The following is a 14,018-nucleotide window of genomic DNA, read 5'->3' on the forward strand; positions in this document are numbered from 1 at the left end:
ACTACACTACATAAGAACTACACTACAGTAGAACTACACTACAGTAGAACTACACTACAGTAGAACTACACTACAGTAGAACTACACTACAGAAGAACTACATTACAGTAGAACTACACTACAGAAGAACTACACTACAGAAGAACTACACTACAGAAGAACTACACAACAGTAGAACTACACTACAGAAGAACTACACTACAGTAGAACTACACTACATAAGAACTACACTACAGAATAACTACACTACAGAATAACTACACTACAATAGAACTACACTACAGAAGAACTACACTACAGTAGAACTACACTACAGTAGAACTACACCACAGTAGAACTACACTACAGTAGAACTTCACTACAGAAGAACTACACTACAGAAGAACTACACTACAGTAGAACTACACTACAGAAGAACTACACTACAATATAACTACACTACAGTAGAACTACACTACAGAATAACTACACTACAGTAGACCTACACTACAGTAGAACTACACCACAGTAGAACTACACTACAGCCGTTGAGTTGCCATCCGTGTTGCATCATTGTAGCATTCTACATGCAATATTTTCAGTCATAAAATAGAATGAATGCGTCAAATATAGAGAATTTATTTTATGTTAATGATTTTACGCTTCAATTAGGTACAACGTAGGCAGTTGGATAGCTTTTATAGATTTCATAGGAGGCACTCTCTCGATGGCTGATGGCAATGCATTACAATGCAATGTACGGTCTCAAGTAGTTAGTAAAATTCAAGTGTACTTTTTTTCCAGGAGTCAGTCGCTTTAGGTGATTTCCTCATAATATATGTGTTTTCTAACTCTTGAGTGTATTTCTGTGCTTCTATGATGTCTGGAAAGCAGGGTCCTCAAAAGGTATGTATTTGTGAGGAGTCCTAAAATGGTTACAAATACAAGACTGTGTGTGTGTGTGTGTGTGTGTGTTTCCAGTGTGTGTGTGTGTTTCCAGTGTGTGTGTGTCCACTGTGTGTGTGTGTGTGTCCACTGTGTTTGTGTGACCACTGTGTGTGTGTGACTGTCCAATGTGTGTGTGTGTGTGTGTGTGTGTGTGTGTGTGTGTGTGTGTGTGTGTGTGTGTGTGTGTGTGTGTGTGTGAGTCCAGTGTGTGTGTGTGTGTGTCAGGTTATTATTTACAGGGACACTGAGGAGTCAACATTATAAATCCTAAACCCTGGATAGAGGGGCTCAGTGAATGTGGAGGTGAATGTGATCAGGTGGGTCAGTGAGTCAGAGGAGGCTCTGTAGAAGGACAGAGTGCCGGCTGGCCAGTCCAGATACACTCCTACTCTGTGAGAGCTGGAGGAGGGGACGTCTATGTAGGTAGGTTTCTTATTATGCCAGGCAGTGTAACTGTTGTCAGAGCAGGTCAGACTCCAGGACTTGTCATTCCATCCAAGACAACAGTCATCTCCCCATCCTCTCCTGCTGATTCCTTTATATGTCACTCCTAAATCAGACCCCATTATACCACTCCACTCTACCTCCCAGTAACAGCGACCAGTCAGACCCTCTCTACACAGCACCTGTCTACAGACCTCAAATCTCTCTGGGTGATCAGGATACGGCTGCTCCTCTCTCCTCCATGTCACCTTTCTGTTCTCCTCAGACAGAGAGAGGAGTCTGTCTACTGTGTTTGGGTCCAGTGTGAGATCACAGACATCTGATGGATGAAACCAGACACAACATTAGAAATCATCATCATTCACATTAGAATGTTAACTCACTTTCCACTAATTCATTTAATGTAGATGTTTCTAGGTATCAAAAGGAGAAGTTAAGGTAACTTGAGACTTGTTGAATGATCATATGTTATACTGTATGGTAATATAAAACACCTTTATTCACATTAATTACACACACACACTTGTATGCATGCATGAACACAAACACACATATCTTATGTAACACGAACACGCCACACACACACACAAAGACAAACACGTTCTCAAAGCAACTCTTTGTAAACGTTGGTTTCCATGATTTCAACTTCTGTAGAACTACAGCTGACATTTAATATGACCAAGTAAGTAATGATGGTGGTCTTTGACTTTGACTTGAATTAAGACTTATTCTTAGTCATATGCTTCACAGCAGTCAACACTCACATTTTCTAAGCCCAGGTTTCATTGTGTTCTCTCCACCATGTTCCACACTGTAGCGGTAAGCAGAAGAACAGACAGTCATTGAGGGGTACACCTGAACTCACACAAACACACACACACACAGGACACACACACACACACACACACACACACACACACACACACACACACACACACACACACACACACACACACACACACACACACACACACACACACACACACACACACACACACACACACACACACGAGAGAGTTAGCTCTCGTTCCATGGCTTTTCTACAGACAATGGAATTCTCCGGTTGGAACATTATTGAACATTTATGAAAAAACATCCTAAAGATTGATTCTATACCACGTTTGATATGTTTCTACGACCTGTAATATAACTTTTTGACATTTTCGTCCGACCTTTCCTCTGGAAGTTGCACGCACGTTTCGATATGTTTACCAAACACCCTAACAAAGGTATATGGACATAAATGGTTAATTTTATCGAACAAATCAAACATTTATTGTGGAACTGGGATTCCTGGGAGTGCATTCTGATGAAGATCATCAAAGGTAAGTGAATATTTATAATGCAATTTCTGAATAATGTTGACTGCGCAACATGGCAGATATTTCTTTTGGCTGGTTTGGGCTCTGAGCTCCGTACTCAGATTATTGCATGGCGCGCTTTTCCGTAAAGTTATTTTGAAATCTGACACAGCGGTTGCATTAAGGAGAAGTGGATCTAAAATTCCATGTATAACAGTTATATCTTTTAGCAATGTTTATTATGAGTATTTCTGTAAATTGATGTGGCTCTCTGCAAAATCACTGCATGTTTTGGAACTACTGAACATAACACGCCAATGTAAAATGAGATTTTTGGATATAATAATGCACTTTATAGAACAAAACATACATGTATTGTGTAACAGGAAGTCCTATGAGTGTCATCTGATGAAGATCAACAAAGGTTAGTGATTAATTTGATCTCTATTTGTGCTTTTTGTGACTCCTCTCTTTAGCTGGAAAAATGACTGGGTTTTGGTGGTGACCTAACATAATCGTTTGTGGAGCTTTCGCTGTAAAGCATTTTTAAAATCAGACACTGTGGCTGGATTAACGAGAATTGTATCTTTAAAATGGTGGCTAATACTTGTATTTTTGAGAAATTTGATTTATGAGATTTCTGTTGATTTGTATTTGGCGCCCTGTAATTTCATTGGCTGTTGGCGAGGGGTTCCACTATCGTTCCCGGACAGGGTAACCTCTCTAGGGTATGTCGGACGGTAGCGTCTCACCTCTTCAACAGCCAGTGAAACTGCAGGGCGCCAAATTCAAAACAACAGAAATCCCATAATTTAAATTCCTCAAACATACAAGTATTTTACACCATTTTAAAGATACACTTGTTGTAAATCCAGCCACAGTGTCCGATTTCAAAAAGGTTGTACGATGAAAGCACAACAAACGATCATGTTAGGTCAGAGCCAAGTCACAGAAAAACACAGCCATTTTTCCAGCCAAAGAGAGGAGTAACAAAAAGCACAAATTGAGATAAAATGAATCACTAACCTTTGTTGATCTTATTCAGATGACACTCATAGGACTTTATGTTACACAATACATGTATGTTTTGTTCGGTAAAGTTCATATTTATATCCAAAAATCTGAGTTTAGGCGGGATGCTACTGTCTCACTTGGCCAAAAGCCAGAGAAAATGCAGAGCGCCAAATTCAAACTAATTACTATAAAAATCTAACTTTCATTAAATCACACATGAAAGATACCAAATTAAAGCTACACTGGTTGTGAATCCAGCCAACATGTCAGATTCAAATAGGCTTTTCGGCAAAAGCAAACAATGCTATTATCTGAGGATAGCACCACAGTAAACAAAGAGAGAGAAGCATATTTCAACCCTGCAGGTGCGACACAAAACGCAGAAATAAAAATTGAATCCCTGCCTTACCTTTGACAAGCTTCTGTTGTTGGCACTTCAATATGTCCCATAAACATCACAAATGGTCCTTTTGTTCGATTAATTCCGTCGATATATATCCAAAATGTCCATTTATTTGGAGCGTTTGATCCAGAAAAACACTGGTTCCAACTTGTGCAACGTGACTACAAAATATCTCAAAGGCTACCTGTAAACTTTGCCAAAACATTTCAAACTACTTTTGTAATACAACTTTAGGTATTTTCTAATGTAAATAATCGATACAATTGAAGACGGGATGATCTGTGTTCAATACAGGATTAAAACAAACTGTAGCTAGCTTTCTGGTCAAATTCTTTAACAAACAGTACACTTCAAGTGACCCTCGTTCAAGATGTCCGTACTTCTTTATAACACAAAGGATAAAACCTCAACCACTTTCTAAAGACTGTTGACATCCAGTGGAAGCGGTAGGAACTGCAAGAAGGTCCCTTAGAAATCTGGATTCCCAATGAAAACCCATTGAAAAGAGAGTGACCTCAAAAAAAGACATCTGAATGGTTTGTCCTCGGGGTTTCGCCTGCTAAATAAGTTCTGTTATACTCACAGACATGATTCAAACAGTTTTAGAAACTTCAGAGTGTTTTCTATCCATATCTACTAATAATATGCATATCTCATCTTCTGGGGATGAGTAGCTGGCAGTTTAATTTGGGCATGCTTTTCATCCAAAATTCCGAATGCTGCCCCCTACCCTAGAGAAGTTAACTAGCTTGATAAGTCAAACACGTCTGATATGAACATTGACATAAACCCTCTACATACTTGAGTTTCTCCAGTCTGCAGTGTGGATCCTCCAGTCCAGCAGAGAGCAGTCTGACTCCTGAGTCTCCTGGGTGATTGTAGCTCAGGTCCAGCTCTCTCAGGTGTGAGGGGTTTGACTTCAGAGCTGAGACCAGAGAAGCACAGCCTTCCTCTGTGACTAGACAGCCTGACAGCCTGCAAAGAGTCAAATCAAATGAAAATCACACAGCTATTCTTTGGTGGTGAAAATATTGGCAGTATATTTTTTTCAACATTTTCAGATATATCAGTCCTGAAACCTGCCATATCTATTCATGAATGAATAAATGTATCATTATTAGAAATGATCATAATGTTACTTGTAGATAGAAAAATGTATAATACAAATATTTGAGTAGACTGACCAGACCAGTTTAAAAAGCAGTATCAGTCAAAAGACAGACAGTGAGGTATCAGATTTTGATTGTATTGAGTATACAGTCCACACCATATCTATTTTGACAGTGAAGCTAACATTTCAAATGTGTCTCTATACTCCAACATTTTGAATTTCAGATCAAATGTTTCATATGATGTGACAGTATATAATGTCACCTTTTATTTGAGGATATTTTAATACATATCTGTTTCACCATTTAGAAAAATAAAAGCACTTCATGTCCCCCTATTTGAAGAAGTCATAAATATTCTGACATATTTACTTATAATGTATTAAAGTAGTCAAAAGTTGAGTAAACTCATTGGTTGCATTTGCAGTTTGTTTTGGTTGTGTTTTGACCAACAATAAAATGGTGGATGATGACTGCTGGAGTCATTTTCTAAGTGAGTAGACAAAATGTTTCTGAACACTACTAAATTAATCCTAACGATGTCTCGAACAAGAAAAATCTAATGAATCATGAATAATAATGAGTGACAGAATTACAGAGGCTACAACAAAACATGCTAACCTCTCACCATTACCAATAACAGAGACCACAACAAAACATGCTAACCTCTCACCATTACCAATAACAGAGGCTACAACAAAACATGCTAACCTCTCACCATTACCAATAACAGAGGCCACAACAAAACATGCTAACCTCTCACCATTACCAATAACAGAGGCCACAACAAAACATGCTAACCTCTCACCATTACCAATAACAGAGGCTACAACAAAACATGCTAACCTCTCACCATTACCAATAACAGAGGCTACAACAAAACATGCAACCTCTCACCATTACCAATAACAGAGGAGGCTAGCATTTATTCAGATTTTTGTGTCTCTATAACTTTGTTATTCATCATTATTCATCATCATTCACAATTCATTCATGATTATTCATAATCATGGTAGCATCCACATGAATGTATAAGTGTTCAGAAACATCTTCTATTCTTACTGACAATACAAGTGAAGTGACTCCAAAATGACAGGACATTATTCACCATTCAATTTCTATTAGGAAAAACATCATCCAAATCACAACCAAAACAAACTGCAAATGAATTCAACAAGTTTGTAGAATCACAAGCTTGATGTAATCACTGCAGGCATGGAATATGGGACCAAAAAACGAATCTTATGACTACTTTAATACAATATAGGTGAACATGTCCAAATAATTAAGACTTATTCAAATGGGAGAACTAGATACAGAAAGTGCTTTCATTTCTAAACTGTAAAATGAATATGTATGAAAACTTTTAAATAAAGGTGATATTCTGTACTGTCGCCTAATATGAAACATTCTATCTCAAATCCAAAATGTTGGAGCATAGCACCAAATGTAAAACTGTAAGCTTCACTGTCGAAACACATATGGTGTGGACTATGTGTGTCTGGTAAACACATGTGGATCTGGTGAACAGTTATCACTTGTTGACCAACTACAGGAATACTGACCTCAGAGTCTCCAGTTTACAGTGGGGATTCCCCAGTCCATCAGAGAGCAGCTTCACTCCTGAATCCTTCAAGTCATTGTTACTCAGATCCAGCTCTCTCAGGTGTGAGGGGTTTGACCTCAGAGCTGAGACCAGAGAAGCACAGCCTTCCTCTGTGACTCCACAGCCTGACAGCCTGACAAAGCGATCATCATGATTTCACAAACACACTGTTAATTATTGAGTAGTGTAGAAGGACAATGGCAGATGCATTTGGTTTATTCTCTCAAACAACATATAGATTCACCTTTTGTCTTCAAGAATTGTAGGGTCATATTGTTATACTAATGTGAACATCAATGCATTTATTCAATATGTTATACAATATAATATTATAATACATATTTTTCCCTAAACTGAATATTTCTTCCTGATGATTAGTTCTTATATGTAATTGTATTTACTCACAGAACAACTCTGGAGAATTTGACCACTGGCAGCAGCCTCAGAAGACCTTCCTCTGATCTGGAGTATTTATTCAGGTCAAACACATCCAACTCCTTTTCTGAAGTCAGCAACACAAAGACCAGAGCTGACCACTGTGCAGGTGACAATTTGTCTCTAGAGAGACTTCCTGATCTCAGGTAGCTTTGGATCTCCTCCACTAGAGAATGATCATTCAGTTCATTCAGACAGTGGAACAGATTGATGCTCTTCTCTGGAGAGGGATTCTCCCTGATCTTCTCCTTGATGTACTTTACTGTTTCTTCATGGGTCTGTGAGCTGCTTCTTGACTTTGTCAGTAGACCTTGTAAGTGCTTCTGATTGGACTCCAGTGAGAGGCCCAGAAGGAAGCGGAGGAAAAGGTCCAGGTTTCCCGTCTCACTTTGTAAGGCTTTATCCACTGCACTCTTGTAGACAGTAACTTTATGCTTGTCTCTGAACAGCACAGAAAGTTTCCTGGACGTTGATTGAGGTTTGTCCATTAGATTCTCATTGTTGTTGATGAATGATAGGAACACATATACAGCAGCCATAAACTCCTGAATGCTCAGATGCACAAAGCAGTACACCTTGTCCTGGTACAGCCCACATTCCTCTTTAAAGAGCTGTGTGCACAATCCTGAGTACACTGAGGCTTCATTGACATCAATACCAGCCTCTTTCAAGTCTTCTTCATAGAAAATCAGATTGCCCTTCACAAGCTGTTGAAAAGCCAGTTTTCCCAGTGACAGAATGCTCTCTTTATTCCAGTGGGGACCTGTCTCTTCTTTCCCAAGATACTTTTCATTCTTCTGTTTGGTATGAAACACCACAAGGTGTGTGTACATCTCAGTCAGAGTCTTGGGCATCTCTTCTCTCTTATGTTTCAGCATGTGTTCAAGGACTGTTGCAGAAATCCAACAGAAGACAGGAATGTGACACATGATGTGGAGGCTCCTTGATGTCTTTATGTGTGAGATGATTCTGCTAGCCAGGTCCTCATCACTGAATCTCTTCCTGAAGTACTCCTCCTTCTGTGGGTCATTGAACCCTCGTACCTCTGTCACCTGGTCAACACACCCTGAAGGGATCTTATTGGCTGCTGCAGGTCGGGTAGTTATCCAGAGGAGAGCAGAGGGAAGCAGATTTCCCTTGATGAGATTTGTCAGCAGAACATCCACGGAGCTTGACTCTGTGACGTCACAACAGATCTTGTTCTTCTGGAAGTCTAGGGGCAGTCGGCACTCATCCAGACCATCAAAGATGAACAGAACTTTGTACTTGTCAAAGTTGGAGATTTTTGATTGTTTGGTTTCCATTGAGAAGTGATTGAGGAGTTCAATTAAAGTGTGTTTGTCCTCTTTCATCAAATTCAGGTCGCGGAAAGGGAATGAAAATACAAATTGGACATCCTGATTTGCTTTTCCTTCAGCCCAGTCCAGAATGAACTTCTGCACAGAGACTGTTTTTCCAATGCCAGCGACTCCCTTTGTCAGCACAGTTCTGATAAGTTTGTCTTGTCCAGTTAAGGGTTTGAAGATGTCGTTACATTCGATTGCAGTTTCTTTTCTTGCTTGTTTCCTGGTTGTTGTCTCAATCTGTCTCAGCTCATGTTCATTATTGACCTCTCCTGTTCCACCCTCTGTGATGTAGAGCTCTGTGTAGATCTTATTGAGAAGTGTTGGGTTTCCTTGTTTAGCGATCCCCTCAAATACACATTGAAACTTCTTCTTTAGATTAGATTTGAGTTCACGTTGGCAAATCACAGCAAGCTCATCTGAATGAAGAAATAACACAGAGGATATTAATATTACGTCTGATTTAAGGCCTACAGTATTGTAGGACTGTTGTAAAGTTTAACATTTTAATAATTGATTCTCTTAACTGACTGTATAAATGTGTAAATGTTTTCAAAATGCATTACAGACTGGTGTGACTGATTATATTATTATTGGTATTATTGATGGTATCATTAATGTTGTCCCTCTTTCTCCCTCCTCTCTCTCTCCCTCTCTCTCCTCTTCTCTGTCTAAACTAATCACCACAACACATCCCTGCTGCTTCTTGATGAGGTCACTAGGTGTTGTGCTAAGGCTGCTACAATATTATTGAGTTACACAGCTACTTTAGCTGTACTTTAGCTACAGCTTTTAAATGTTATAAAACAGCATTCAACATGAGGCAGACAGATCTTACTTTTCTCCAGTTTGTCAGCAAGCTCCTTCTGGTTCATTTTCCTCAGGATGTGCAGTGTGATCTTCAGAGCCCCATCTCTGGCACTGCTCTCCTGCTTCTCATCTTCAGCATCCACCACAAAGCCTTCTGGGAGTTCTGGACTAAGATTCCTCTTGAACATCTTCAGCTCGTTCTTCACAAATGTCATAATATTCTCTTCAAGCAACTGAAAAAATCAAATAAATAAGTTAATGAATGATTGACAGATCAACTTTACTTGAGGTAAATAAAAACAAATGTACATAACAGGACCACATACACTGAATATGGAGGCCAGGTCTGTTTGATGACTCTGGGAAGACTGACCACTGAGAATCTCTGACTCTGATCTCTCCTGTTGGTTTCTGTGGTCAAAACATTAGATTACATCTCCTCATCCAGGGTGCACACACACACACACACACACACACACACACACACACACACACACACACACACACACACACACACACACACACACACACACACACACACACACACACACACACACACACACACACACATTGAGGAAATGTTGTGTTTGTTTAATATTGTTGTAGGACTATGAAAATGGACAAAAGGATTAGCCTATGGATTATGAAAACAGCAAAAATAAATGGGAAAATGGGAAAGGAGAAATGACGAGAGACAGCATTGTTTAACTCACTGACCATGACCCATGAGTTCTTCTTACCTTTGATCAGTAGAAAAGTCTCCCTTTCTAAAGTGTAGAGGTTGACACATAGACCGGTCACTCTTCATGGACACACAGCTGGGTACAGGGGAGGCTGGTCTCTCCTGCTTGATTGGTCTTCAACACAACAGAGACAAACATTACATCTGTCATCTACTCTGATATCAGATGGGGAAACATAAGAAGAGTTTCATTCCAAAACACTACATATTCATTTTCAGAAATGTTAATAAATTTGCTTTTATTGTTTAAAGAAATTATGAAAGAGATTGGTGTGTTTTTTCACTATCTAACCATGACATTGGGTTCATCAATGATGTATTTGTTTAAAAATCCCTTGATGGTTGGGACAAATAATCATGCTTTTTCAAAATACTATATATCTGCCTCACTCTCAAATGTGACCGACGGGCTGGATTTGGTCTCATGTAGCAAAACATGAAATGGTGTTTTTAACATTTGTAAGTCGCTCTGGATAAGAGCGTCTGCTAAATGACTTAAATGTAATGTAAATGTAACATTTGATAAAAGTAGAGACTCAGGGCTGGAAAATGGTCTATCATACACTACAGTTGAGGAACAATGGAAAAGTAATTCTGCTTTGAAAGATGATAAACTTGTAACCTCACTTTTGAGAAATTGGCCTTGGAATGTTGTGGTACCTATGGGAGAGCTCTTCTTTGTCTACAGGGCTGTTACTTAGGCAGATAATGTCACCCATCTAAATAAATTGCAATTATATTTAGAATTAACTAAATGTATGGTGTTTTTGGTTTATGTCAGTTTCATTGTTTGTTATGCTATACATGTTTTTTTTAATGGTTATAAGTGGTAAAATAAACTAGAAAATGTTATATTTTACAATTGTGAGTAATTACTACTTTAGTGAGGAATTACACATTATTTAGTACTACTGCAGTTGCTAAATAATTCCAATAGATGGCAGCATAAGACCACAAATGACATTTCAGAAGATTAGTTTAGTTTTCTCCCTGGTTACCCCCCCCCCCCCCCCCCCCCCTTCACAGGAAAACTCGTGTGCACTTCTTTCTGTCCCTGTATGGTCAAATTCATCAACCAGCATCGACCCGCTCTGCCTTCTCGCGCCAGTAGTCAACAAAAAGCTTATGAGGTAACTTATTGGTGGGCTGGAAGACGCACTCTTGTCTTTTCTATTCCGAGGTTGTTTAATCACAATATCAGATATTAAGATTACTTTTTATAATGCATGTACACTGAGGTTGAGGTTCTGACTAGTGATCATTTACCCTGGGTTTAATACCTGCTATAGTCGCAATGTCTTGCACTCTCAAAAGCAACACAGCCCTAATACGAGATATACAGCTAACTAAAGTAATGTGACCATTTTAGAAAATCATGGGACATATAGTCTGTGGTTTCATGCTATTTTATGTCAATCACATTGCTGCTTGTAGCCTATAACTGATGCTTCGTGGCCTTATGCTGCCATCTATTGGAACTATTTAGCAATTAAAATGTATTAATTTACATACAGACATTGGTGAGGCAGCTGAGAAATAAAATGTATTTTTCTTGTTAATTCCTTAGATCAGTCTCAAACCTGCCACATCTATCCCACGCCAATTGCTGGACTTTTCCATAGAGGTTATTACCCCATAGAGGTTACTAGGTCACCCAGTTCAAACCACATTTGAAAAATAAAATGAATGTGGATTGGTAATCAAGTGTTCTGTCTTGCAATAAGAAATATCATAAAATAACTAATAACAAAATAAGAACAGCACAATGCTTAGACGGGTTTTGTTTAACAAAATAATCAAAATGCTATTTAGTACTATAATGGTATTTACTAACATAATATTAATACTAAAATAGTTTCTAAAAGTGTTCTAGGCTACCCTACTCTGGAATTAGGGTTAAGGGTTAGGGGTTAGGGGTTAAGGCTAAAATAGGTCATACTTAGGGTTGTAGCCAGAGGGACCCCGAAAATAATATTCAAAAGATTGGTCCATGGACACAGAGGGTTTAAATACTAAAGTTACTGTCCATCTAGTGAAGCCAGGAGAACAGGACAGAGGTAGCCAGCATCAATCAACGAGAGATGGAGGATAGGTTAACTTAGGTTGCTACTGCTGGTAGAGTAGCTAGCTAGCTTACCTAGCTGTACCGACAAACTTGGCTAGCTAGCAGTTTGTTTGTCTGTCCCTCATCTCGAGGATGATGATGAATCCGGTGAACCACAAATTGAAACAAGGATAGAGAGTGAAAAGTATCTGACTACACTCATACTGTCCCTGACCATTAAGCAAAAAGCAAATTGAATAATACACTTCAGTCTCAACTCTGTAACAAACTCCATTGTTATTAATAAAAATACTATAGAATAATGCAGCGAGGCAATTGCTTTGGAGCAGTTTAAAATAATGTTTTTGTCACAGCCGTCGAATAAAGAGAACCAAGGTGCAGCGTGGTCAGCGTACATAATCCTTTATTTATTATGACGCCGACAAAAACAATAAACAATTCAAACCAACCTTGAAGCTAAAGGGCCTTGTGCCACAAACAATAGTTAACCTCCCACAAAGACAGGTGGGAAAAAGGGCTACCTAAGTATGGTTCTCAATCAGAGACAACGATAGACAGCTGTCCCTGATTGAGAACCCTATGCCAAAACATAGAAATACAAATAATAGAACTAAAGAACATAGAATACCCACCCCAAATCACACCCTGACCAAACCAAATTGAGACATAAAAGGATCTCTAAGGTCAGGGCGTGACAATAACATTCCACCTACGAGGCAACTCGGTAATCTGACTGGGCATGACAGTTTTGATATTTCAATATTATCATCCATAAATAATATAGACCTACATGCAACAGTATGTCTTGTGCTTTTTGCAATGATTCATGTATTATAATTATGTATAATAAGTGATACCATGTATGTCTGCATAGCATTTTGTCTTAATTTTGGCAAATTAACTCATGCTTATTTCTGGAGAGAAACTCAGATTTTCGCCCACAGCGGCTAAGGAGTTGGAGCTGTGGCAGAAGTTGGACCTGTGGCCGAAAGGTGGCTGGTTTGAATCCCTGGCCGGGCGCTGGAAAAAACGGGCGGACTTGATCTGACCAATGGAGGGCTGCTGGGTTCACATCCTCAAAACATGAACCTTTTGTTGATCAGAACTCTAGAGGTTCTTCTTCACTGAACCCAAAATGTATTTAACTTTCAGTGGTTCTATATATTAAGGAAGTGATAGAATCCTTTTTGGTTCTATAAGGAACCTTCTTTTCTAAGAGTGTATAATAAACACGTTTTCTTTTGATTATTTAGTAATCTACATTATGTTACTTCAAGTTCTACCGTTGGAGCACAACATCACTTTGTTAAAAGATAATCCTAAATTGGGCATGGCTATAAATTGGGCAATTGAATTCATCTAGGGCGCAACATGTGTTCGATGAAAATGAACATCATATGCAATGTTGTAGCCAACATTATTGGCAAGGGATTGGCAAGGGACTTGATGCCTACTATGCCAAAGCTATTTAGAGTTGTTAAACGGGTATGAAGAGTGTGTTGATATAACAGTAATATTGTCAAAACTCTGCTTGTAACAACGATCAGAATTGGTCCAAAGAAATATGCATTCCATAATATTATGCAATAATTCAAATCAAATCAAATTGTACTAGTCACATGTGCCAAATACAACAGGCGTAGACTTTACAGTGAATGCTTACTTACGAGCCCCTAACAAACAATGCAGGTAAATATAAACAATTTGAATACGAATATGAAATAAAAGTAGCAAGTAATTAAAGAGCAGCAGTAAAATAACAGTAGCGAGACTATATACAGGTGGGTACCGGTACAGAGTCAATGTGTGGTGGCACCAG

The 14,018-nt window shown here is 38.8% G+C and overlaps 1 protein-coding gene across 1 annotated transcript in view; it reads right to left on the minus strand.

The window, feature by feature from the left end:
- Positions 1 to 602: 602 nt before the first annotated feature.
- Positions 603 to 14,018, minus strand: part of LOC129854001 (NLR family CARD domain-containing protein 3-like) — a 32,160-nt gene continuing 18,744 nt past the window's right edge. The window contains exons 5-12 of the mRNA XM_055920589.1: positions 10,133 to 10,249; positions 9,719 to 9,803; positions 9,421 to 9,625; positions 7,210 to 9,001; positions 6,764 to 6,937; positions 4,891 to 5,064; positions 2,136 to 2,182; positions 603 to 1,690 (exon numbers count right to left, since the gene is read on the minus strand). Of these exons, the coding sequence (XP_055776564.1) occupies positions 1,161 to 1,690; positions 2,136 to 2,182; positions 4,891 to 5,064; positions 6,764 to 6,937; positions 7,210 to 9,001; positions 9,421 to 9,625; positions 9,719 to 9,803; positions 10,133 to 10,249 (3,124 nt within the window). The 3' untranslated portion in view covers positions 603 to 1,160. The remainder of the gene's footprint in view (positions 1,691 to 2,135; positions 2,183 to 4,890; positions 5,065 to 6,763; positions 6,938 to 7,209; positions 9,002 to 9,420; positions 9,626 to 9,718; positions 9,804 to 10,132; positions 10,250 to 14,018) is intronic.

The sequence above is a fragment of the Salvelinus fontinalis genome, chromosome 4 (assembly GCF_029448725.1).
Source record: "Salvelinus fontinalis isolate EN_2023a chromosome 4, ASM2944872v1, whole genome shotgun sequence".
NCBI classification, from domain to species: domain Eukaryota; kingdom Metazoa; phylum Chordata; class Actinopteri; order Salmoniformes; family Salmonidae; genus Salvelinus; species Salvelinus fontinalis.